This window comes from Labrus bergylta, chromosome 19 (assembly GCF_963930695.1).
Source record: "Labrus bergylta chromosome 19, fLabBer1.1, whole genome shotgun sequence".
Classification (NCBI taxonomy): Eukaryota; Metazoa; Chordata; class Actinopteri; order Labriformes; family Labridae; genus Labrus; species Labrus bergylta.
The window spans coordinates 20149843-20173570 of record NC_089213.1 but is presented as its reverse complement, the minus strand read 5'-3'; the positions used below and the strand labels follow the sequence as shown (position 1 = coordinate 20173570).

Here is a 23728-nt window from a genome sequence, read left to right as displayed (position 1 = left end):
AAAAACACATTGCTAGGTAATGTAGACTAGAAGTTGCCTATTGCATGTCTGGCTGACCCCAAGTTAGATTTAAAAATTATTATGTTTGATAGTGAAGTTGCCTGTAGTCATTTGGTAGTCAATTAATTAATTTGTTAAATACAGCAGTACACTAAACATGCAGTAGATGGCGTCACGATACTCTGTAGGTGTCTTCCTCAGCCTATGCAGGGGGAAACGGTTTTATTTTGAAGGTGACATACAGGAAAACCTATCGACTGCGGGGTTTGATGTTTTGACCACATGTGTTTGACAGAGCAGAGGTTAACCTGTGTGCGCGTGCGTGCATGTGCGCGTGCGTGCGTGTCCGTAACTGTTGAATCACAGCTCACTCTGAGGAGGTGTTGAAGCCACTGCTCAGACTGCTGGATCGTTTTCACGGTTTAACAGATTCATACGAGGAAACCTGAGCAAAGTAACGCTTCTTCTGTGTCAATGTAACGTGTGCCAGAGGAAATGGTCGAAAAAATCTAAGGTCAGTCACTATTTTTAAGGTTTCTGTGTCAGTTATCTGCCTAGACTGAAAGTTAGTGTCTCACACTTCAAATCATTTAACCATAATGAAAGCTGATGGACGAAGCCTAACTTTAAAACTTTACAAAAATACAAATGTACCCGTATGTTACCCTAACTTAACTGCTACAATTGAATTAAGTTTCACTAAACGATGTTAAAGAGGGATGTGTCTTCCTCTGTAACTATAATGTAAGTCAGACTATGTGGCGTGAGCATTGACCTCATGTAAAACGCCCAATAAAGTACAGAGCGTTACAAACTGAGTTCCAAGAAAATAATAATAATTTTAAGAGCAGTCTTTAATGTGTGCTGCTTTAGTTTTACCCCTGCAGTTGTCCTCTTTTTTTTATCTGGCTTGATAAGGTCATGAATGATAAACTGTAGTTTGTTCAATGTCTGGGACATGAAGCTAAAGCTTAAACTTTAAAGCTAAACTTTCAACTTCAGTCTCAGCTGTAACACTATCACCACTGACTGTTTTTATTTAGTGTTGTCTTTTTCTCTACTCTTGTGTTATCTCCAGCAATGGACATGAACTTTTTAGAGTGATTCTGCTCGTCTCTTAGTTATTGTTAATATTGTTAAATGTTTAGTGTGTGTTGCTTTACATGCTCTTAAGAGACTGTGCAAACTGTTTGTTTATGTCACATGGTTATAAAACTACTATAATGGTGGACAATGGTTAAAGACACATACTCATACACTCCAAAATGAAGGGTTTGTCAGGAAATAAATTACTTAAGTGTGTTTGTGGGTTTCCATTACACTGCAGGGAAGTTAGTCAGAGGCCGGAATGTATGAAGGGAGATGTGTTGCTAAATAGGAGAGCTTGTAGAATGTGATGTGAGAACTTGAAGGAAAAAAAAAAGTGAACTTGTATGTAAAAATGTTTACTTGTATAAAAAATCCACTACTTTTCTGGCGCGAATCTGCACTGCTTGAGTTTTGCAACACATTTTGCAAGACGTCTGTAGCAAAACAAATGTGTACTTGTACAAATGCAAATGTAGAAAGGGGGCATTTCTACAAGTACAAATTTGTTTTGCTACAGACGTCTCGCAAAATGTGTTGCAAAACTCAAGCAGTGCAGATTCGCGCCAGAAAAGTAGTGGATTTTTTATACAAGTAAACATTTTTACATACAAGTTCACTTTTTTTCCCCTCAAGTTCTCACATCACATTCTACAAGCTCTCCTGTTTTGCAACATATCTACCTTCATAGGAATGACCTGCAGACTGTGAGAAAAGAAGAAAGAAGAGAATAGGTAAAACGGAGAGGAGAGACAAAAGGAAGCAAATAATGAATCAAATAGGAGACGTAGGTGGATAAAAGAAGGAAAACAAGGATCGGGGTTAGAGAAAAGAGAGACATGAAAGAAGAGAGGGGTTAAAAAAAAGCATGCCTTCATGTAGTTCCTGGGTTTGCCTTTGGCTGCAACCTAATACAAGTCAGATGTTCATTCTTGGTTCTGCTCTACCAAGATAGCTAGATAGAAAGGTTAGGGATTGATAGGTTGGACTATTGATTGTTAAGGGTATGTATTCCCAGGAGGTGTTACTTTTGTCTTAGTGTCGGGGACTGAGGAGTGGTTCAGTTTAAAAACAAATCGACTTTTTAGTTTGTAAAAAAAAAACACGTCATGTGTATGTCCACATAATTTGTTGAGGAAGAAGGATGTAGATTTGGATTCAAAAGTGGGGAATACATATCTGATTGTGCTATTTTAACCTTTTCATTGTTGATGCACTTGAGATACTGAAGTTTACCTTAATATCCAGAACAAAAACCTGTTTTTGATATTGTACTTCCATGTATACGACTTAAAAGATCCCCATGATGACCAATTGGCACATATTCTGAAACACTCTGCTGAGTATTCTGCAGGTATCTTCTTAGGTAGGCTGCATAAAAGCCTGCTACCTCCACTGAAACCCAAGGGGAAACGCATTCTAAGCAGTCATCTCTGTACTCTCTGTAGCATGCTAAGTTCAATGCTTTGAGCACATAGTGAAGGCATCCAGGATGAGTATATCAACGATATTACCAACTCATTATTTTATCCAAACCTTTGTGGCTGAACAGTAAGTAATAGAAACTGAAATGAGAAAAAAGCCTTAGGAAGAGGCTTCAACTTGTGGGAAAAAAAAGATCTGGTTTAAATGTGGCTTGTTTGGATCAAAAGTGTTGTTATCCACGAAGGGACACCTAAACTCTTTGTTCCCTTTTAGGTAGGATTATGGTAATAAGTTGGTTAAAATCTGTTATTCAGTGACAAAACAGGTTTATAAGTTTAATGGTGCCAGATGTGTCATTGTGTTGTCAGCATGCTGTTTACACACATAAGTGTGATACGGTAGAGTGAGAGTGCATCTGTCTCGTCAAACATCTGTAGGATGTTGTGGGCAAAGAGATTTGTGTGTGTGTGTGTGTGTTTAATGTCTTTAATAACACCCAATATTTTATTTTACACAGTACAAATATAATAGCTTATGATCCTTTTTGTTGCTAAATGGTAAACCAGATCTCTGCTTTGGTAATCTTTTGTAAGACATTGTTTAAATTATCAGTATTTTAAACCATAACCACAGCACAATCCGACATATTTCTTTAATCAGTATTTTCTGATTTTAACAACTGACCTTAACAAATGACGTAAATGCCTGAACAAGCAGGGAAGACACATTTGGCTTGGTTATTATGGCAGAGATGTCATGTAATCTAAATTGCCTTTGTGTGTGTCTATGGCAGCTTATGTGATGGCAGAGCTACCATCCGGACTGCTGGAGGCGTGTGTGGTAGTTGGAGCCTCCAGTGATAAGCTTCGAGACATATACCAGGTATGTACACTACACAATATACACTTACATGAGGACTGTATGCTGTCACTCATAATAACTTCACCCAACAAACATACATGCAGCTTTACACATTGCATGCTTCTTGCGCCAACATCGCCTCTATGTAGAAGTAATCAGAATCTAATGTAAAAACTGGAAGTTGTTATTTTAAAGTAACAGAACTGGTGGGACATCGTCGACATACATTCATTAAGAACTTGATGCTGGGTGTTTATGTGAACAGTGACATCTACAGTAGGTTTCCAAATGTATAAATCTTTTAATTTTTTAACGGTTATAGCTTCATCAGCAGAGTAAGTTAGACGAGTTCCCCGTGCTGGAAGCTGAGGTACTGCAGGTCCATGCCCCGCCCTTTGTTTCCAAGGAGACTAACTCGAGCCAGGCGATTGCGCCGGCCTTCAGTCGTGTCCAGAGGAGGAGGAGTTTTATAAAGAAGGTAAAACAAATCTCGAATCTGAAACTCTGAATACAGACTCACACATGAATGGTCAATATGAACCCTTTGGCTTTTAAACAGGGTTTGCTGATATCTTGCATAATAAATAAATCAGTGTTTACCATGAGTTAAAAAAAAAAAAGTGTTTGAATGCTTTATTTTTGTTTACAGAAGAGGCGAGATCGTGCTGCAGAGGTTCTATCTAATGGAGAATCAACCAATCGTACTGAAGTGTCCTCAGTTACAGAAGACATCAGTGTTCCAAAGGATCTGGACCTCATTGCCTTGCCGCAGCTCTGTTTCCCTGGTACTAGTGTTTACTCTCTAGTGGACTTAATATCATGTTTCAAACGTTCAAAGAACACATCTGTTTATTCTGGAAGTCTGAAACATCATTTAGACAATGAGATTATAATAAGTAATATAAGTAATTATAACTCCAGCAGCAAGTTTATACTTGTTTATATATTCTTATTTACTCTTATACTTACTTATACCATAGAAAACAATTTTTACACATTACCCGTTATGCACATTTCCACATAATAAGCAACAACAAGTGAAAGTGATACAAACACAATTGTCAACCACTACTCATGAAAACTATGTTAAATTTTGATTGAGGCAGGCACAAGTGAGCATTGGGGTACTCTGTATTATCTGTTGCATCATAATGTTTGCCTTGCTTCATTGGTTTTGATATGAAGTACTGACAACTAGGTTGAAGTGTCTGATGCGGCTTTCATGTCATCGCCACAAAAATCTACATTTCTCATTACCAGCTCTGCACACAGTTCAACTGTTCTTAGTGGTATATGTTCTTGGTTTCCATTGGCTAGGTGGTCTCCAGTTGGCCAATGAGCAGAAAGAAGACAGTTATCACTTCCTGGTTTTCACTGACCTATTTGGGAACCGAACCCATGGAGTTGTTGTGCACTACTACAGAGCAGTACAGGTACAAACACAGACTGGTACACAAACACAAGATCACGCTGAATTCATTACATTTGAAAGGATTTGTCTTATTGTCTGTCTGCTCCGTCAGTCCTGTCTGGAAGGCTCCATCCAGAATGGACACAGGTGGAATTCATCAAAGTCTCGTCTTTATACACCCTTTGCTTTGTGTGTGATCTCCAAGTTCCCGTACTACAACGCTCTGAGAGACTGCTTGTCATGGTAATTTCTTACTTAATGCATATAGTGCCAATGGATAACTTCATCCTATTTCAAGGAGGATTTGGTGACAAGTTAAACCCCCTCTCTTAATCCATGTCTCTTTATTCTCAGTCTCCTGGTCCAGCTGCGTCCTGCAAGACAAGCTGACTTTGAGGAGACCATCAAAGAATTTTCAGCCAAGCTTTCGCTGGTCCCTCTACCACCTCCTGGACAGCTACATGTGGTCAGAAACTCTCTCTGTCCGTCTCAGTTTAGAGACCCCTAGTTTTCTTTTCTCTCACTGTTTGAGCAATTTCATTATCCAGATCTTTACAGTCATTTGTTTGCGTGTTTCTGTGTTACAGTCATTTACTCTCCGTCCTCTCCAAGTGGTTCTTCCATCGAGGGAGGATCAGGACAGCCCTGTTATCGACATTGACCTGCATTTACCATTTCTCCGTTTCAGCCATACAACACTACTCCAGGTAATGCAGAAACTATTACTGCATTGCATGTATAAAGGCATGAAGTCATTTAGTTCTATAGAATTTTACAACAATAATAGTATATTGACCGACATCATAAAAATGATGTCGGTCAATATGTAGTCATAAAGTGTATCTTTAGTACTAAAATCCTGTGTTCAGTTTCACCCTATGAGTCCCTCCTCTCTATAGGTGCTGTCATGCCTCCTTCAGGAGCAGAGGCTGGTTTTATTTTCCGCTGACTGGGCCAGACTCACTCTGGTGGCAGAGAGTTTGCTGCTGTACCTGCAGGTCTGTATAGAAGGAACACTGTGTCTTATTATCACTAAAACAGACAAATAAAAAAAACTTAAATCTTAAGACAATCTAAAAGGTCTTCTATTCTCCTGCCATCTTTTCCAGCCTCTGTCCTGGCAGCAGCCCTATGTTCCCGTCCTGGCTCAAGGAATGCTCGACTTTCTCATGGCTCCTACAGCCTTCCTCATGGGCTGTCACGCCAGTCATTTCGAGGAGGTGGCTGCAGTGAGTGCAAATATTCACCGTCTCCATTTCAGCTAAGATTTTATGTCAGGATTCAGGATTATAGTCTTCACTTTGTTTCTTTCTTTGGGTTGAGTCAACATCTATACTGTCATTTCTCCCCACAGAGGGAGAATCTTGGTTTGTTCATTTGAATGAAATGTACACATTAGGCACTAACACTTAGAACCAGTTACATTTCTTTTGCTTTCAGCCTTTCCTCTTAAGTCTTGGCTTTGTAATAAACATCAAATCATTTATCAAAAGTGTTAAAAAAAAACAGCTCAAGTGTAATTCAAATGACCAGTGGTTCTAGCCTGACCTCACTTAAGCTGTTTTCACATAAACACTCCTGAAAATATCTAGATAATTTCAGGAGGACTGCTCCGGATCATAGCGGGATGCATGCATACACTCTATGCACCCTGCAGCAGTATATAAACGTCACTCTCCACTCCCATTGGCTCGAGGTGATTTCTCAGAATAATATCCTGCTGTGTTCTCACATCAGTTCACTCGGACTTGCTGCAGAAAAAATACCAGGGGTCTGAGTAGTAGAAACTTCGGGTGAAGTCCGAGTGAGAACTGCTGCTGTTTGCGTTCACACATACAGCTCCTCCGGCAAATATCAGGAGTCTTTCAGGAGTTCAAGTGTGAAAGCAGTGTTTAACAATAACGGTTTATTCTCCTCTACATTCATCTTCATTTAGTGCCGTACAGTAGCTCAGTTCATGTGTTAAACAATAGATCTCTGTTAGTCAATCTAGCAGGCAACAGTCAGACTGTGATGTAATGGATTGTACCCATTGTACCTACAATATGTTGATGTGTATGTTTGTTTATAGGAGACAGAAGAGCTAATCCTGGTGAACATTGATGATGGCATCATTCAATTGTCGTGGTCTGAAACCATGGATCTACCATCTATTCCTCTGGCAGCAGCTGAGAGCTTTACGTCAAGGTAACACATGCACAGAGTCACAAAACCACGCGCACACACACACGCTGTTTGCTATGATTTCTCTTGATCCACCACTTTGATTAATTTCAACAGTATGTCACTCCTCTACTGTACATCATTTATGTTAATCAAAAATCACTGTGATTCTTGAAATGCCAGTAGTCTTTGCATCTCAAATTTCATCGAACTTGAAATACTTTCTAAATTAAGTTATAGAGGAACATTTTTTATTCTTGAAATTAAATAAAATAATGCGTGTGGCCATTCTAAAGTACACAGTTCTTACTCACCTGGTGTTTATCTTCATATAGGGCAGAGTGTCTTCAGCTTCACTATGACTTAGAGCTGTGTCACCTCGGAGCAGGCACAGATGCCAATGCCCTGCGATCCCAACGCAGAGACTGGCAGGCACGCCTCAACAAACAAATACAGAACATCACCCTGGAACTAGTGGTCAACATATTCAGGTACACTCAACACATTAAGATACATTTAGAACAAAACCATTTCACTCTGTTCCTTTGAGTTTTTCTAATTAAAACGTGCTTTTTGTCACATTTTTTAGGGGTGTTCAGGACTTTCTAAACCATGAACACAGAGTTTTTAACAGTGAGGAGTTTCTGAGGACCAGGGAGCCAGCAGACCAGTCCTTTTACAAGAAGGTACACACACACACACGCACACATGCACACACACGCGCACGCACACAGATAAGCAAACTCTGACAATATGTGCTGCATGCTCTTCTCTTCTCTTTGTTGCTTGCTGTCCCCAGGTATTAGACACTCATATCTTCCACTCATTCCTGCGAGACAGGCTGAACAGGAAACGGGACACCTTCAGCTGCATGGAGCAAAACACAAGAAACCATGCACACAGGTATGATTAAGGTATTATATCACAAGCAAGTGGAGACCTCCGGAAACATACAGTATTTAGTCTTAGTAACTCATGTCTTTATCGGCACACAGTGTACGGGGGGTGAATTTTTTATGTCAAAGGTGAAGGTTTTATGAAAATAGCTTATATAATTTATACGTTTTGTTTTGATGAAGGATAAGAGATATTCATAATAAGGCGCTTTGCCGACCTGACTGACGGGCTGGCGCGGTGTAGTTGTTTGTTAGGAGACTGAAGGACCGCCTCAGCTCCAGCTCTTAGCATGTCATTAGGTTGACTAAAAGTTAGATTTCAGCATGACTATTCAACGGGCTTCAAAAGCCCCCTCGAGTAACCAATGAGTGACATCACTCAGGCTTCATCCATGTTTATTTACGCTCTATGGTCACAAGTGAGGGATGGAGGTAACCTTCGGGTAAAAGTGCAAGCCAAGAAGAGTAAACATAGTTTGCTGCAGTTAAAAGAGGTGTCGATATAGCATTGTTAATTGATACATTTTAAGGAAAAAGAAAATATATCAAAAAGACATAGACTGAGCAAATAGTCAATACATTCAATAATCATAACAAAACCATTTATGTACCTTTTCAAACCAGTTTACATTTCAACTTGTTCCTGGGTCTCCAATACACGGTACAGGCTTGGCCACAGCACAGGCTGAAGGAGTATGGCTCTAGTCTGTATAGTGCCTAAAATACCTCATTTTTTTTGCATTCTTTGTACTGGATGGAAATAAAGCAGTGTTAGCCCGTCATGTAATCCAAATGTTCCTACATATTAGGATGAAAGTGCTTAAAAAAAAGGTTTTAGGCATTGATTTGAAATTCCATCCTTCAGTTGACTTATTTTCAACCTTTACATTATTTCTGTCACTGCTAGTGTGAACAACCGAGTGGAACACGATGAGGAGAATCTCTCTTTTCATATCACATTCAAATATGTCCATCTATGATATCCAACAATTTTATATCCTGATGTGTGTGGACAACATTGCCAGTACTTGCTAAAGCTGCAAAGGCCGAAGCGCTAGCTTATCACCAGGTGTTGTTGTTGTAAAATGACAAAGAAAATAATAGTTTTATCCCTAGAACCAGGAAAAACACAGCAAACAGGTTTTCACATTACCATCTGCATATGTACACAGAGAACTTCATGCACACAGTAAAGGAAAAGAAGTAAACACAAAGTTACTTGATCTTTGTGTTACTTGTTACTTAGTTACTTATCAAATGCAGTGTTTCCCCTAGGTTTACAGCGTTGGGGGGGGGGGGGACACGCCGACACAAACACTTGAAGGAATCTTGGTGTTCATGCATTACTTTTAATGACAGCTGTCCTTTTCTATTGGAAAGGTATCCTTAAATGACTTCTTTCCCTGATTACGGACTCTATCCATTATCCTATCCCTACAATAAAGGCACAAAAAGCCCAAAAACATTTTTTTTTATTTTTTTTACTTGACCTTCAAGGGGGGCGGGCTGCCCCCCTAATATAATGGTAGGGGAAACACTGAAATGTGTAAAAAGTATTCAAGTAATAAAGACACTCCTGTCATGAATGGCAGTCATTTACATCTACATTTATACATCAAAATGTAACATGTGGGTTTATTGTTCAGCCTTTATTGGGGCTGGGAATTACAAATTACAAAAATTACAAAGTGTGAAACACTTTTACAAAGCTTGAGACAAATTAACATTTTGGAGAACATGTTAATATTTTATGAATCAGTATAAAATAAAAACACATTCACCACGGATGAAACAAATTTACATTTTAGAAAACACATTTACAAGATGCAAAACACTTTTACGAGATTGAGTGAGCAACCAATTAATTTGTTTTGACTGCTCACTCAATCACATCCAGGTCACTTCCTGCATCTGTACATACCCTTTCCGGCAAGATTGTTTGGTTTGTAAATGAGTTTGGGGACTGGTAAAAGTGCTCTGTTGTTTTTTTAATTTGTTTCAGTGCTTTTAAAAGTGTTTCACATCTTGTAAATTTGTTTTCTAAAATGTACATTTGTTTTGTCCTTGGTAAAAGTGTTTTTCATTTTTAATTTGTTTTATAAAATGTAAAAAGTTTTCCAAAATGTACATTTGTCTCAAGCTTTGTAAAAGTGTTTCACAATTTGTAGTTTTGGTTTGCACTTTCCAGCCACCGTAAAGCCTGCCTCTATAATGAAACAATAAATTGCCTGTGTATAAAAATACACATATTGACAGAGATCATTATTAAATCTACTTAAAACAAGTTGTAATGATGTAACTCCAGTGTCTACATCACTCTCCTCTTCTACAGGAATCGAGTGATGACAGAGTCTCCTCGGCGTCCTCCCATGTCTGAGCTATCCAGGACTGGTTACAGCAGCTACACCAGTCCTGATAACAGACTGAGCAAGCGGCTGGGAGCCAGCCTACCTAACCTGGAACAACCTGCCAATGACACTTTACCTACCATCAGGTCCAACAGACCAGCCTCCCTCAGGAAAATGACTCCCGATTCTGGTCAGTGCTGTTGACGGAGTGGGATTAATGGAGAGCAGGGTGATCAAAGTGAATCAGTCAAAGTATGTTTTGAATGTCCTTTTTCGACCTCCAGGCTTAAAGTTTCCTCAGAAGGCTGCGAAGGTTTTCCGCCTCCCAGAGTTCCCCCCTCCGCTGGCCTATCATTACGTCCAGAACTACTATTCCGAAATGGTTGCTTCCCTGGGGAAGTCTATTAATGCGACACCACCAGACGAGTCTGCTCTGCTGGCCAGGTACTAAAGGATGGAGAGACTGTTTATCTTCAACAAAGTTGAATATATATATTTTGAAAGTCATATCTCACGGATCATTCTCACACAGAATATTAATGTTTTCTGAAAAAAAAAGTTAAACCTTTTCAATTACTTGTAAAAGACACAGTAGAGAGAGTAGAGATATTTTCTTAATTGTATAGCTTTTCTCTCAAATGACTGGGTTAGTGGTTAAATTTGGGACTTAAACAAATTGAAGAAAGGTTTATATCCCATAAATTGGGCACTGAAAGACCAGACCTTAAAGCTCCTGTGAAGAACTCTCAGATTGTATTGATTTTGGCGCCCCCTGTGGACAGAGTGCTACATCTTATGTCTTAGCTGATCATGTTCTTTACGTTAATATGTTGTGTTTTCCAATGAGAAATCAAATTTGGTTTTCTTTTACAAGTGAATTATATCTTTCCCTGTGCACCTGCTGTGGAAATGGAATCAAAGACTGTTTCAGCTGCGTGCTGGTGCTCACTTTGTTTGACACCTACTAGCAGCAATGGTTACAAGTTGAAAAAGTGCTCAATACAAGTTATCAACCTTGTTGTCTATGGTCACATTTGTTATTGTAGGTCTTATAGAGGCATCGTTTTTAGTGTCAGTGTGTTTCAGTACCAACTAAAGAATCCTCACATGAGCTTTAAGGAGAAAAACAAACAAATGACACACAAATAGTTTGTATACCTTAAAATAAACCAACCAACTTTATAGAAAACTGCCCATATCAATCCTTTTCTCTGTCTAGGTATCACTACCTGCGTGGTTTGGTGAACACGGTGTCTAACAGGCGCCTGGATGCACTGGAGGACTTCCAGAGTCTTTATAAGACTGACTCAGAGATCTTCCCCTCCCAGATGGTGAAGTCATTGGTTGACTCTCTGCCAGAGGCTGAACGGTTACAGGTCAGTCCAGGTTATCATGAGGTGTTAAAGCCCTTATTCACTGATTCAATTCAGTTGTTTGAATGAAGAGTAATAGATATGTGTAAGTCACATTAAGTATGAGTAACCATGATATTTATCAGTGATTCTTCTAAAGACTGGAAATACATTGATCAGTTGTGTAACAGTAACAGATACATTTTTCCACAGGCGGACAGACGGCAGGAAATTAAACGTCTTATCAGTCGGGTCAAGTGGGACCAGGAGCGGGAACGTGCGTGCCATGGCAACGGGCAGGAGGAAGGTGCAGTGAAGCGCTTCCAGCTGCCGAAAAAGTACATGCACCTGGAGGAGTTTGTGAAATGTGTCCAGGAGTCCGGCATAGTAAAAGATCAAGGAACCATACACAGACTCTTTGATGCCCTCACAGTTGGTAAGTAGTGGTTGTAATTCGACTTTCAATCAAACAGGATGTCCTGCAGAGCTTTTCTCAAAACTCTCAACTCTTGAGCTTGGACTGCCACAGCATAAATACACTCTGGCACACACATTCCACCACACCCCTCCTCCTGCTCCGTATTCCTGGGCAAACATTTATTCCTCAGGTTAATAATTACCTTACCCCTTCTTGAAGAAAGAGGGTTTGTCTTGCAGGGCTGATTTGTGTTTGGCTCCAGTGGTCGTTAACAGGCTGTTAGCATGTGGCTAAAGACTGATTTACAGGGAAAGTATGCTATCAAGCTGAAAACCACTATCTACATTTCAGTGAATCCTTTTGGTAAAGATTCTTTTACATCTGGAAATATATGAATTTACATTTGAATGGGATTGCTCCTGTACTGACCAGACTTGAACACCACAGTTTATACATTGTATATAAACATTGCAAGCAGACAGAAGCAAGTATTGCCAGCCAGTTTGACAACATTCCTGTGATGAGATTTAGATCAGATTTAGCGTGTTAAACAGGAAGTCTTAAAAAAGCTCTGGATTGAGAACCAACCAATATTTGTTTTTAATATATTGTAAGTGTTAGGGGAGTAAAGGAGTTAGAAGTATGGGTGCTCAAATCTGAGGTTTCAGTACAATTTGCCTCCTGAAAATAATTCTCTGCATTGAAGTGACATTGACCTTATCTATATTACAGTGGGTGTGGGACAGTGCACAGACTACATTGTATGTGGTAAGATTACCAGGAATGAGAAAATAAAGTTGTTGGCCTGGTCTGCATTCAGTTGACTTGATGTGTGTGTTGTGTGTTAGAGATAGAAAAATATGTATTAAAGATGCAGTTATGTCAGATTCCTGAATTTTTGAAAGTCTGTTTACTTCTCGCAGGTCATCAGAAGCAGGTTGGTCCAGATTTGTTTCGAGTGTTTTACACCATCTGGAAGGAGACTGAGGCCGAGGCTCAGGAGGTCTGTGTGTTTCTTTTGTTTTGAACTCAAAGGCCTTCATGTAGAACACACAGTACTGGCCACATGAGTTGAAGTCATATTCAAAAGCACAGTGTTACGGAGCAGTGTGACATATACGTGGAAGGTCAAGGATGTCAGCTGAGCAGAATTGAATGATCTGCTTATTTTACTGCACTAGAAAACATCAGATTAAGAAAACAACAGTGACCTAGCTTTCAATGTTGAGAATGAAGCCTTGTTAAATTAATTAGTTACAAGTTTTAGAGAAGAAAAACATGTGTTGTCAGTGTGATGGTACTCCCCAGCGGAGATCCCCTGCATCTTACACGTTTGATGATGAATTAGTTTAATATTGTTTATTTTTCAAAATAAAATCTTCAAAGATTATTGGCACCAGGTACACACAATTGTAAAATAATGACATGATATATGTATTCAAATAAGACTGCCAAAAGTAATATGGGAAACAATTTTTTTTTTGTCAATATAGGATCTTAATGTGATTGATGGCTACCCAAACTATAACTACATATGGGAACTATGAGTAAACAAAACTGTAATTAAGAGTGAGCGAACATTGGCAATTTTCTATTCAATATGTTTTTTTTCCTGAATAATCAAGGAAAGGGCGTTTTAAACCTAAATTAAAAGTAAAAAAATAATAATAATAATCATCAAGATAGAAGAATATCTGATAAAATTGGAAGAATTTGCTTTGCTTTGCGAGCAGAACTCTACACTTGTTTTTCTAAAGTCTTATATATTGTAAAGTCCACAGGGAAGTGAGTGGACACATTTCTTTTTGTAATTTTTCCAGGTGTGCTTGCCTGCGTCTGTCTTGGAGCACATTGAGCCCAGCGAGTGCGTCTTCAAGCTGTCCTCCTCTGTGAAGACGAGCCGCGGCGTGGGGAAGATCGCCATGACTCAACGACGGCTTTTCCTGCTAACCGATGGACGCCCGGGATATGTGGAGGTGGCACAATATCGCGATTTAGAGGTGAGATAGAAGGAGAGACGATAGAAATGTTGAGTCAGGTGATACGTTTCCTACAGTAAGTATTTAAAGAAAAGGTTAAAGTAAGCAGAAGGAAAGTGATGACTAGACAAGTTAAGAGAAATGACTTTATCAGGACTAATAGCTTCAAAAAATGAACTAGAAGTCTTTATCTCTTTCGTGTAGGAGGTGAAAATGTCCTCCGCTCCCTTCCTGCTGCTGCGAATCCCCAGCCTGAAGCTGCGAGTGTGGGGAAGAAAGGAGACGTTCGAGGCCAATTTGAAAACGGAGACTGAGCTATGGAACCTGATGGTCAAAGAGATGTGGGCCGGGCGCAACATGGCAGACCAACACAAGGTAAAGCTCAAACTGAAAGGTCTAAATGTGTGATTAAGATGCTACGCATGTGCTGGAGGAAGAGGGAAATGAAAAAGAGTATTAGACTAAAAAAAAGAAAAAAAAGTGGCGAGTTATCATGAGCCTTTATTACTCATATCTTGATTTTTATGAAGGTATTCTGTATTTATGCATACCAGGGAACCTCACTGAACTCTGGGTGTGGTTGAAATTCCCTGATGTGGAAATCAAACAAATATGCACGCTTGAACAAATTCAGATGGTTTCCTTATTGAAACCAGATGTAACAGGAACGTGTCTGTCTCTATCTTCTTTGCTTTCTGTCTGTTTCCTATTTTTTTTATATTCTAAATGTGGCCCTTTTAACCATTATATGCATGATTAACTGTATATTATAATCATTCATCCTTAGTGACTCTCCTTGTATAGAATAATGAATCAGTTTCCTGTTAAAGCCTTACTTATTACATTTATTCTTGAATCTCTACTACTATTCTCACCATGAACTTATTTCTTATTTCTCTCTTTCACTTTCTTGGTTATCTTTTATTAACAGACACAACACGTTGTTGACTTTAAATGCCTCTGAGTAGTTATTTCTGTACGATCTCCTTTTGTGTGAAGCCCTACTTTATGACATCCTGTAAATCGTTTTCATGTCACTTGTTGTACATTTTGATAAATTGTTTAATATTTGTATACTTGTCTATTTAAGTAGAATCACTTCTCCTAATGTGCTGCCTGTTTTTATTGTTTTTCTTATTTCATTGTTCTGCAACAAAAAGACCAAAAAACGAATTTAACTGATTCTGATTGTGATGCATGCAGCCTGCTGATATCATTTATCCCCCTTAGGATCAAGGAGATACTATGCTTTTTGTTTTTTTGCAAGCTGCTACTATTCATATTCAATCTGAATGGATCTGTGTTTGTAGGACCCCCAGTACATGCAGCAGGCTCTGACCAATGCCTTGTTAATGGACGCAGTGGTTGGCAGCCTCCAGAACAGTAAAGCCATCTATGCTGCTTCCAAGTTAGCTCACTTTGACCGCATCAAGATGGAAGGTAAAGGATGATGATTTTGTTCCGTTTAACTTTAAGAATCTAAAAACAACGACTGACCCCCTCCCCTTTTACAACATTGTTAATTGTTTTGATTCAGTTTGATTTCTTCTTTGTTACCAAATTAACACAGGAAGTGGAGGTTAATGGCTTTCTTTCCTTTGCAGTGAGCATATTTAAACCAGTCTATTTCTCTGTGCTATGTGGTGTGTTTTATTCAGTCTGTGCATTCACCACCTGTGAAAGGTTAGTTACTTCTCTTTAACAGTGGTTTGTGTGTCTCCAGTGCCCATGATGGTTCCCAAGACTACCGCAGACACACTTAAGCACAAAATTAACCCTTCGCTGGAACTGGCTACACCTCAGGCTGTAGATGTACTTCTATACACACCAGGTAAAAACATACACACAATGATTCCTGAGTCTCTGAAACTGAGAAATCTCGATGGTGTTCCTGTTGTCAGTGAAATGACAGTGCTGGATTTCTCCCTTTGGTTCCCTTAGAGTAGTTTCACAACTCATTTCCATCTATGACACTAACAAGGTGTCACTGACAAATACAGAGACTGACAAACACACACACATGACCTTTGCTTTGTCATTACCCCTCTCTCTCTCTCTCTCTCTGTCTCTCTCTCTCTGTCTCTTTCTCTCTCTCTCTCTTACTCGATCACTCAGTCACTGAGTTTTACTTAAACAAAAACAGACAGCAGTCGTAAAGCTGTACGTTAACAACACTTCCTTTTCCTGTCTCCTTTTACGGAAAAGCTATGAAAGCAAGAAAGACGGAACTGAGAGGGAAGCCTTTTCTCAAGGCGTCACTCTCTTAAATTTACAATTTAGCCTTTCTTATGGGAGCTGTGAAATCTTCCGATTGTCCTCATTGTCCCTCTCTGTACAAATTAGTGTTTAGTAAAGCTTTTTTTTAAATGTAGGCCTGTAAATGTAGAGCCATCCTTATTTCACTGGACAAAGAAAAGGTAGCAGAACATTGCACTGAGCAGAGGTTATATCAATCAAGATAATACAGCGTTACAAAGTTGAACCGAGTTAATTTAAAAGTTCTTTGTGGAGTTTCTAGCTGATAATTAAAAAAGGTTAAATTGACACTGATGCATCAGTGATAGCTACAAAAGCAAACAACCCTAATAAATCCACTAGTGTTGTTTTTTGGGAAGATCCAAAGCATGACCAATCAGACTAATTTTGCCTTGAAATATTTTTATACAACCATCCATAACTAGACATGTTAAAGCTATGAAGACACATGGTAGTGCTGTGTTCTACCAGCAGAGAACGAGCAGAGTATCGGTTTTGTTTCTCTAGTACATTAGGAAGAGGGCTGGCACACTTTTCCAGTTACATTTCTTAGCCATGAGAAAAGGCTTCTTATACAATGTACGAAGGACTTTTACTTACTCAAAAATGATTAAAAAAAAGAAATGTGGGGCGCCAGGGGCCGAGTGGTTGGAGCGCGCACCCCATGTACAGGGGGTTAAGCAGGAGGCCTGGCTTCAAACCGGACCTGTGGCTCCATTCCTGCATGTCATTCTCCACTCTCTCTGTCCCTGATTTCTGACTCTATCCACTGTCCTGCCTCTACAATAAAAGCATAAAAAGCCCAGAAAAAAATGAATGAATCCTGCATTCTGCCAAAATCTGTCAAGCAGTGACATCACTGATCCTTTCTGCCCTGAGAGCAAAAACAACACCACATGTTTCTCCAACACAAGTGAGTTCATTAAGAGACTAAAGCAGCAATGCTTCCTACCTGTAAAGTTTTTATGACTTCAGGAGAAGAGAGCGGTCTGCGGGTGACATGCAACAAAGGCTCCCTGACTGGACATGAACGGGACACAGATTTCAATACATTTAAACTTCTAAGGGAGATTTTGGAATAACTTTGTTGGACAGTTTTCTCCCCGTATCATAAAAACACCCAATGAGGGAACATCTTTTGAAATAATGATGTTTATCCCTCGAGGAGAGTTCCACAGAAAGGAAAGAAACTAAACGTTTTTACCTTACTAGTCATCCAATGTGACTCTTTCTTTTTTACTGTTGTTTACCCTTTGTATTCAGTCCTTTGATTTTCATTAGGGGGGGAGACAGGCTGGCGCATTACGTGGCAGGAAGACTAAGAGGGAACAGCTTAAAAAGAACCACAAAGCCACAGCCTTTAGCAGACCAACCATCTGGGGCCACTTAGCTGCCCTGCTGGTGTCATACTGACCCCCAGCACTAACGCACTTGTGCACACTCATACTCAGAGAATCCCTCATATTCAAACACTGCTCAATTCTTCTGCAGCACTCCGCTCTTTGGGATTTCTGTTCGTGGAAAAGAACAAATCTGACCATTCACAGTGTCCCTCCCTGCCTCTCTCTGACTCGCCCTCGCTTTCTGTCTTGAATATAGGTCACTGATTTGAATTCCTGGCATGTGTCCAGTTCATTCCCACGTCCCTCCTCTCTCTCCTCTTTCCACTCCCTTCTCCCTCACTCTCTCTTCCCTCTACGTCCCACTGTCCCTCTTTTTCCCTCTTTTTCCCTCCCTCTATGAAATACAGGATGTTACTTTCTTTTTTTCCCCCACCAGTGATGCTTTTAAATAGCAATGAATACGTTGGAGGAAGTTGAACTGTTAGGTGGAGTCGGGCAACAGAAAAGTGGTTTTGAACATGACGTGTTTAAATTCAAACTGTTGTATGTTATTCAATTTCTCTTCTTGGCCTCCTGAAAGAGTAAACTCTGGCCGCTGTGTGTTACAAGAATGTGACAAGGTGATGAAAAATAACTGATAAATTGTGTGTGTGTGTGTGTGTGTGTGTGTGTGTGTGTGTGTCTCAGGTCAGTTATGGGTGTCTGTGAGCGGGGGGAAGGTGATGGTGTTTGATGCCTCCAGCTGGTCCCTCACACACACCTGTCAAGTTGGGAATGCAAGACTGGTAAAGACCCCTCACACTCCGCATGCAAACAGGACTGTTTGCCAAAACACAAATGCAGATGAATGCACCAAAAACACAAAGACCGTGACAGCAAAACACACAAGATACCCTAACCCAGCAAACAGAGAGCTAGAGCAGGAAAATGGCATTGGATGATTTGTTAGATTCTTATGTCTTCTTACTTTTCAGATGTTATGTTTTGGGTTTTTTTGTAGAAAGGTACTGGTTTTGTGCAATCCTTTATGCATAGTAATCAAACACAGAGGGAAGGCAGACTCCAATATTATATATTAGCTGTATCACATTCTCTTTAAACACCTTTCAACAGGTGCTGAACCACAATATATATAGTTAGGGCCCACAAAAGCTGATCCATATTGTTTCCAGTGAGAGTTTGGGAGACAAGTAAATTACAAGTAAATACGAGTTTGTCCGATTTCTCAGACTCACACGACTCTTTTCCCCAAACTTTTGGACTGTGTTTGTTATAGTGTCTTTGAACAAGCCACTTAAGTCAAGTTAACAGATACATTTGACAACTGTTGCCTGTTGTAATATAAAAAAAACTAATCTGGAGAGACATGCATATATTTCCAGCAGTAAGAAACCCTGACGAATAATGCTAGTTAAGGGCTTTCTTATTCCTAGTTTTGCCGTAGATGTGATGTTTTGAAGTATTCCCATCACTAAAGGAAACACGTCAGACTGCTCTACATTATTTGTCAGACTCAACAGATAAACTTCACATGCATGCAACCGACATCAGATACAGATAAAGCTGTTTTCAGGTTTATTTTCTGCTCCAGTGCTTTACTTTATCAGCATGACCTGCAAGCACATGTTTCATTCAGCGAGGACGCAGTGTGTTTTGAATAGTTTTGTTGTAAGAAAACTTATTCTAAGCTTCCACAACAAATTAGAAACAAGAATAAAGTTAGTGGAAGGGCCTTAAAGGAGAACGTTCACAGAAATTGAGTTGACATACGTACGAGAGCATTGTAGGACATCTCTGAGGTTTGTGCTAATCACTGAACTCTACTCCAAGCATGCAGGTCACAGTCACATGAAATCTGTTAACCAGAAGGAGAAAGATACAGAGTTTCTTTCTCTAAATCGAACTAGAATATCTTCACATATTTTCACTACCAGGTCACACGTTAAACACCTGGATCAACACTCTCACAGAGAGAGATGGCCGATAAGAAAATAGCTGAACATTTGGAGACAAGTTGTTTGTTATTTTTTAAATCTGGGCCTTAGGTCTTTACTTTTTTAGATAGCTTTGTGTTTGTTAAATGAAATCTGTAATGGACTGGGAAAGTCAATGTTGCCATCTAGTGGACAAGTAGGGCAATACATCTTTATCATCATTTTTTTCTCTAATTAATTTTGCACTGACTTACAAAGAAAAAATGAATTGGTCAGTTAAATATTTAAAAAGTAAAATTGACTGTGTTTCACAGAGATTTACATAATGTACCAATAATAATGTCCAGGATTAAGAACAAGTATGATAACTACATAGTTGGTAGAGTCGGTCATCTTCTGGGGTCAGGGGTTTGATCCCTAGCTCATGCAGCTACATGTCTGATGTGTCCTTGGGCAAGACACTTAATTAAAAATTGCTCCCGCTGCTTTGTCAGCGGCGTATGAATGTGTACGAATGGGATTAGCTACTTCTGATGGTCACTTCCTATGGAAACCTGTGCCATCAGTGTGTGAATGTGTAGGTGTGACCTTCGGTGTAAAAGTACTTTGAGTAGTCAGAAGATTAGAAAACACGACACAGTCCATTTAACATTTACACTCTTCTTCTCTCAATCGTTTTTTAGAATTCAAACCCTATCACGTCAAAAACCTGCAAACACATCTGTTCTTTTCAGCAGGGTGACTTCTCAAGTCTTTCTCTCTGTTGTTGCAGAACTGCATGCTGGGTGTTGATAAGGACCAGGTCTGGATGGGATCAGAGGACTCAGTGATCTACATCATCAGCATGGTGGCCATGGTCTGTAACAGACAGCTGACCGAACACAGGGCGGAGGTCACCGGACTGGCACTAGACACAGACAAATACAGGTTAGCATTAGCTACTCATCAGCACTATTTCAGTGTCCCATCTGTTATGAAGTCCAGATGCAGTGTAAAAAATATTTAAATGACAGAATGCAAACTCAGTAGAATCCTTATACTAAAATGTAAACTTGATGGAATTGTTGGCATACGTAGTTATTTATTGTTTCTTCTTTTGATCCCATGCTTATGATGTTTGAAGTTAAAAATGCAGTTCTCAATTGAATAACTGTGTTGTTACTTTTTTTGTTTGTTTTTTAAGCAGACAGATCAGTTTGTGTTTAACTTAGCTGAAGTAAGAGTTGGCCTTACATTTGCTTGTGTACTTTTACTTACAGCCAGAAGGTGGCGTACTCCTGCAGCGCAGAGGGAAGCGTCATGGTGTGGGACATCTCAACACTACAGGTTAGTTTGAAACCCACAGCAGTGTCAACTTTAATTTTCATTAGCTTGCTGTTTAAACAACAAAAAACAACAACTACAAGTCAAGTAGAAAATGAAAGAGCCTGTTCTTTCTTTTCAAATGCGTTAAAAAAAAAAAAGAATTTGACTTGAGAGTTTCCATTTTAAGAAATTAAGTGTTTGAGCCTGATTAATTCCTACCAACTCTCCTGGTTGCTCCTCCTCCTCCTTCTTCTCTTGTTTCAAACCAAAGTTGGGTGATTCATATTTCCTGTTTGTCACTTGTCTGTCACACCCCTCAGGTAAAGAGGCAGTTCCGCCTCTCCTGCGACCGCCTGCAGTCTGTGTCCACCTGTAACGGAACGCTGTGGTGCTGTAAGTTTCACAATAACACTCAAGTTTAAAAACAGGAAACATAACATCTTCTTATGGGAATTAAGTAATCCCTCACCCTCTCTCTCTCTGTAGGCTCTAGGGAAAATATCATGGAAGTGTGGAGAAACGGTTCAGTGAAACAACATCTGAATTTACCAGAGCAACAAAAAGGATCCGCAGCTACGTTCAGTTCTATTCTGCTTTTACCGGAGGTCAAACACACAAACACTCTCTGACTTTAGCCCTGTGATATTTTGTGTGTTATATTTAAGCTTTACTTATTGTCCATTGTGTTTGCTTGTGTTCCAGAGAGAGGAGCTGTGGAGTGTTTGTGTGGACTCAGGAGAAGTGTGCGTGTGGCACATTAAGGACACTACAAAACCATTTCACCGGGTGTCTCTGCAGGACTGCAGCGGGTGTTACTGCATGATCAAAGTTAAAAACCAGGTTAATATACTACACTAATGCACACGAAGAACACATATTCATGACACATTGGAGCCTTTTTTTTCCTCATCTGTGAAGTGAATTAAAATCTGTCCGTTTCCTCTCCAGGTGTGGGTTGGTGGTGTTGGCCGCAGTTCTACCAAAGGGAAGGTTTACATCCTGGACACAGAGCGCCATCAGGTTCTGAAGGAGCTTCATGGCCACAACGACAAGGTGAAGTCGCTCTGCACTGCTGAGGATCGGTACGTGCTCAGCGGAGCTGGCAAACACGATGGAAAGATCGCCATCTGGAAGGTGGAGTAGTGCAGTTGACTGGAAGTGAGCCATTTTTTTTTTTTTTTTAAAGTTGGATTGTTTGAACATAATGAAGCTACTCTAAATCTTCACCTGAACTGGAAAAAAGGCTAAAAAGGCTGAGGCTGAGATCTGGGGAACGAAGAGAGAATTTGTTTTTTAATGGAGCAAGAAGAGATGGATGAAAATCAAAACCTCTACTTGTTTTTTCAGTCTCGGCGATATGAAGGAATCACAAGTCAGTCGTGTGGAGCGACACGTTTACATAGAGCGTCACCGTCTGAGCAGCCTCTCCCTCTGACTGTTAAGTTGTATTTAATAAGACGAATATGTCTCAATTGTTTGCAGACAAAAACCTAACAGCACTAACACATTTTTTTTAAAGTTCTATGAAGGACAAATGAAGACTGAAAGAAAGGCACACGTTTTGCTTAATGTTTCTTTAATCCAAAGTTCCATGCTTCACTGAAGGTTTATGTTTTTTCTCGTATTTTTATACCGTGCAGTATTTAATGCCTAACCCTGTTTATGAGGTTTGATCACACTAGTATTATGTGGAAACATTTTGTGACTGAGCCTTGCCTCCAGCTGTGAGTCTGATGTGAGCTCCTGCAGCTCAAAGGAGTCAAACTACCCTGAAAACAAAAACTGCTGTGATTTCAGCTGCATTGTGGGAAAGGCACTGAAATTATTTGGATGGGAGTTATGCAATATTGGACAATGTACAGTTGACATGAAACATAATGGAAACTGAAAGACTCAAACATGTTTAAGAGCATCTCAAAAGGAACAAGTTATGTCCTGAAAGTGGAAACTGGTAGAAACTCCAAAAATAGCCATTTCACAGTGAACTGCTCGTGTTGTACTTCATAACTTTACTTCAAAGTTTCTACAGTTGTCTCTTTGTTCCTACAGCATTTCTTTCATCTGTTTTCTGGTTTATAACACAGTATGTTAAAATGTTTTCCTGTTCTGGGGGCTGGAGCCAATCCCAGCTGTCATTGGGCAAAAGGCGGGGGTACATCCTGAACTGTTCAGCCAATCACAGGGCTGACATATAGAGACAGACAACCAGCCACACTCACATTCACACCTACCAGCAAATTAGAGTCACCAATTAACCAAACCAGCATCTCTTTGGACTGTGGGAGGAAGTCGGAGAACCCGGGGAGAACCCACACATGCACAGGGAGAACATGCAAACTCCACACAGAAATGTTCCTGTCAGATTTGAAGCTGTGAGGCACGCAAATAAGAAATGTATTTGTTTATCATTTTAAGTCAAAAGAGTTGGATGAAAGTAGTCTGTTATTGCTTAAATGTATCTATAATATGTCATTATTTTATATAAGGACTTCTATTAACTCAGACTAAAGTCTTTTATTTAACTTTTTCTATCTTTTAAAGCGTTTTTTTCTCCTCAGAGACTCTTGAATGATGAAGCAGGCATTCCATTTTTTTTAGAAGAATTACAAGTTGCATCAAAGAGATTTATTCAAAGGTTCAACTTAACATTCACTATTTATTTACCAACTGTACAGAGCATGACCATCAAATCTGTTCCTTTTTTAATCTAAACCTCTCAACCTTGTATGTATTGTTTTTTTTATGCAACCTTTTCTGTACTTACTTTTTAAGAATTTATGTTAAACTTGATAAAATCACGACGACTGCGAACAATATTTTTCTGACAATAAACCAAGAGTGAACACAGCAGGTATATAAAGTCTACAGTTTGTCTTCATTTTTATCAAAGTTTTAATTTACTTGTGATGTAGGGAGACTTCTTCTGAAAAATTATTTTTTAACAACAAAAA

At 39.5% G+C, this 23728-nt stretch overlaps 1 protein-coding gene across 1 annotated transcript; it reads left to right on the top strand.

Moving 5' to 3' along the window:
* The first annotated feature begins 276 nt into the window (after positions 1 to 276).
* Positions 277 to 23627, top strand: dennd3a (DENN/MADD domain containing 3a). The gene is made up of 30 exons (XM_020634738.3): positions 277 to 514; positions 3305 to 3393; positions 3695 to 3850; positions 4022 to 4157; positions 4690 to 4805; positions 4896 to 5026; positions 5138 to 5249; positions 5371 to 5490; positions 5683 to 5781; positions 5893 to 6012; positions 6855 to 6970; positions 7282 to 7437; positions 7536 to 7632; positions 7746 to 7849; positions 10175 to 10380; positions 10475 to 10634; positions 11410 to 11566; positions 11756 to 11978; positions 12884 to 12963; positions 13781 to 13960; positions 14144 to 14314; positions 15250 to 15379; positions 15663 to 15770; positions 18226 to 18323; positions 20245 to 20399; positions 20732 to 20798; positions 21098 to 21170; positions 21264 to 21382; positions 21480 to 21617; positions 21726 to 23627. Exons 2-30 carry the CDS (start codon positions 3313 to 3315, stop codon positions 21918 to 21920), a joined length of 3804 nt encoding a protein of 1267 aa, XP_020490394.2. The 5' UTR covers positions 277 to 514; positions 3305 to 3312; the 3' UTR covers positions 21921 to 23627.
* The last annotated feature ends 101 nt before the right edge of the window (positions 23628 to 23728 follow it).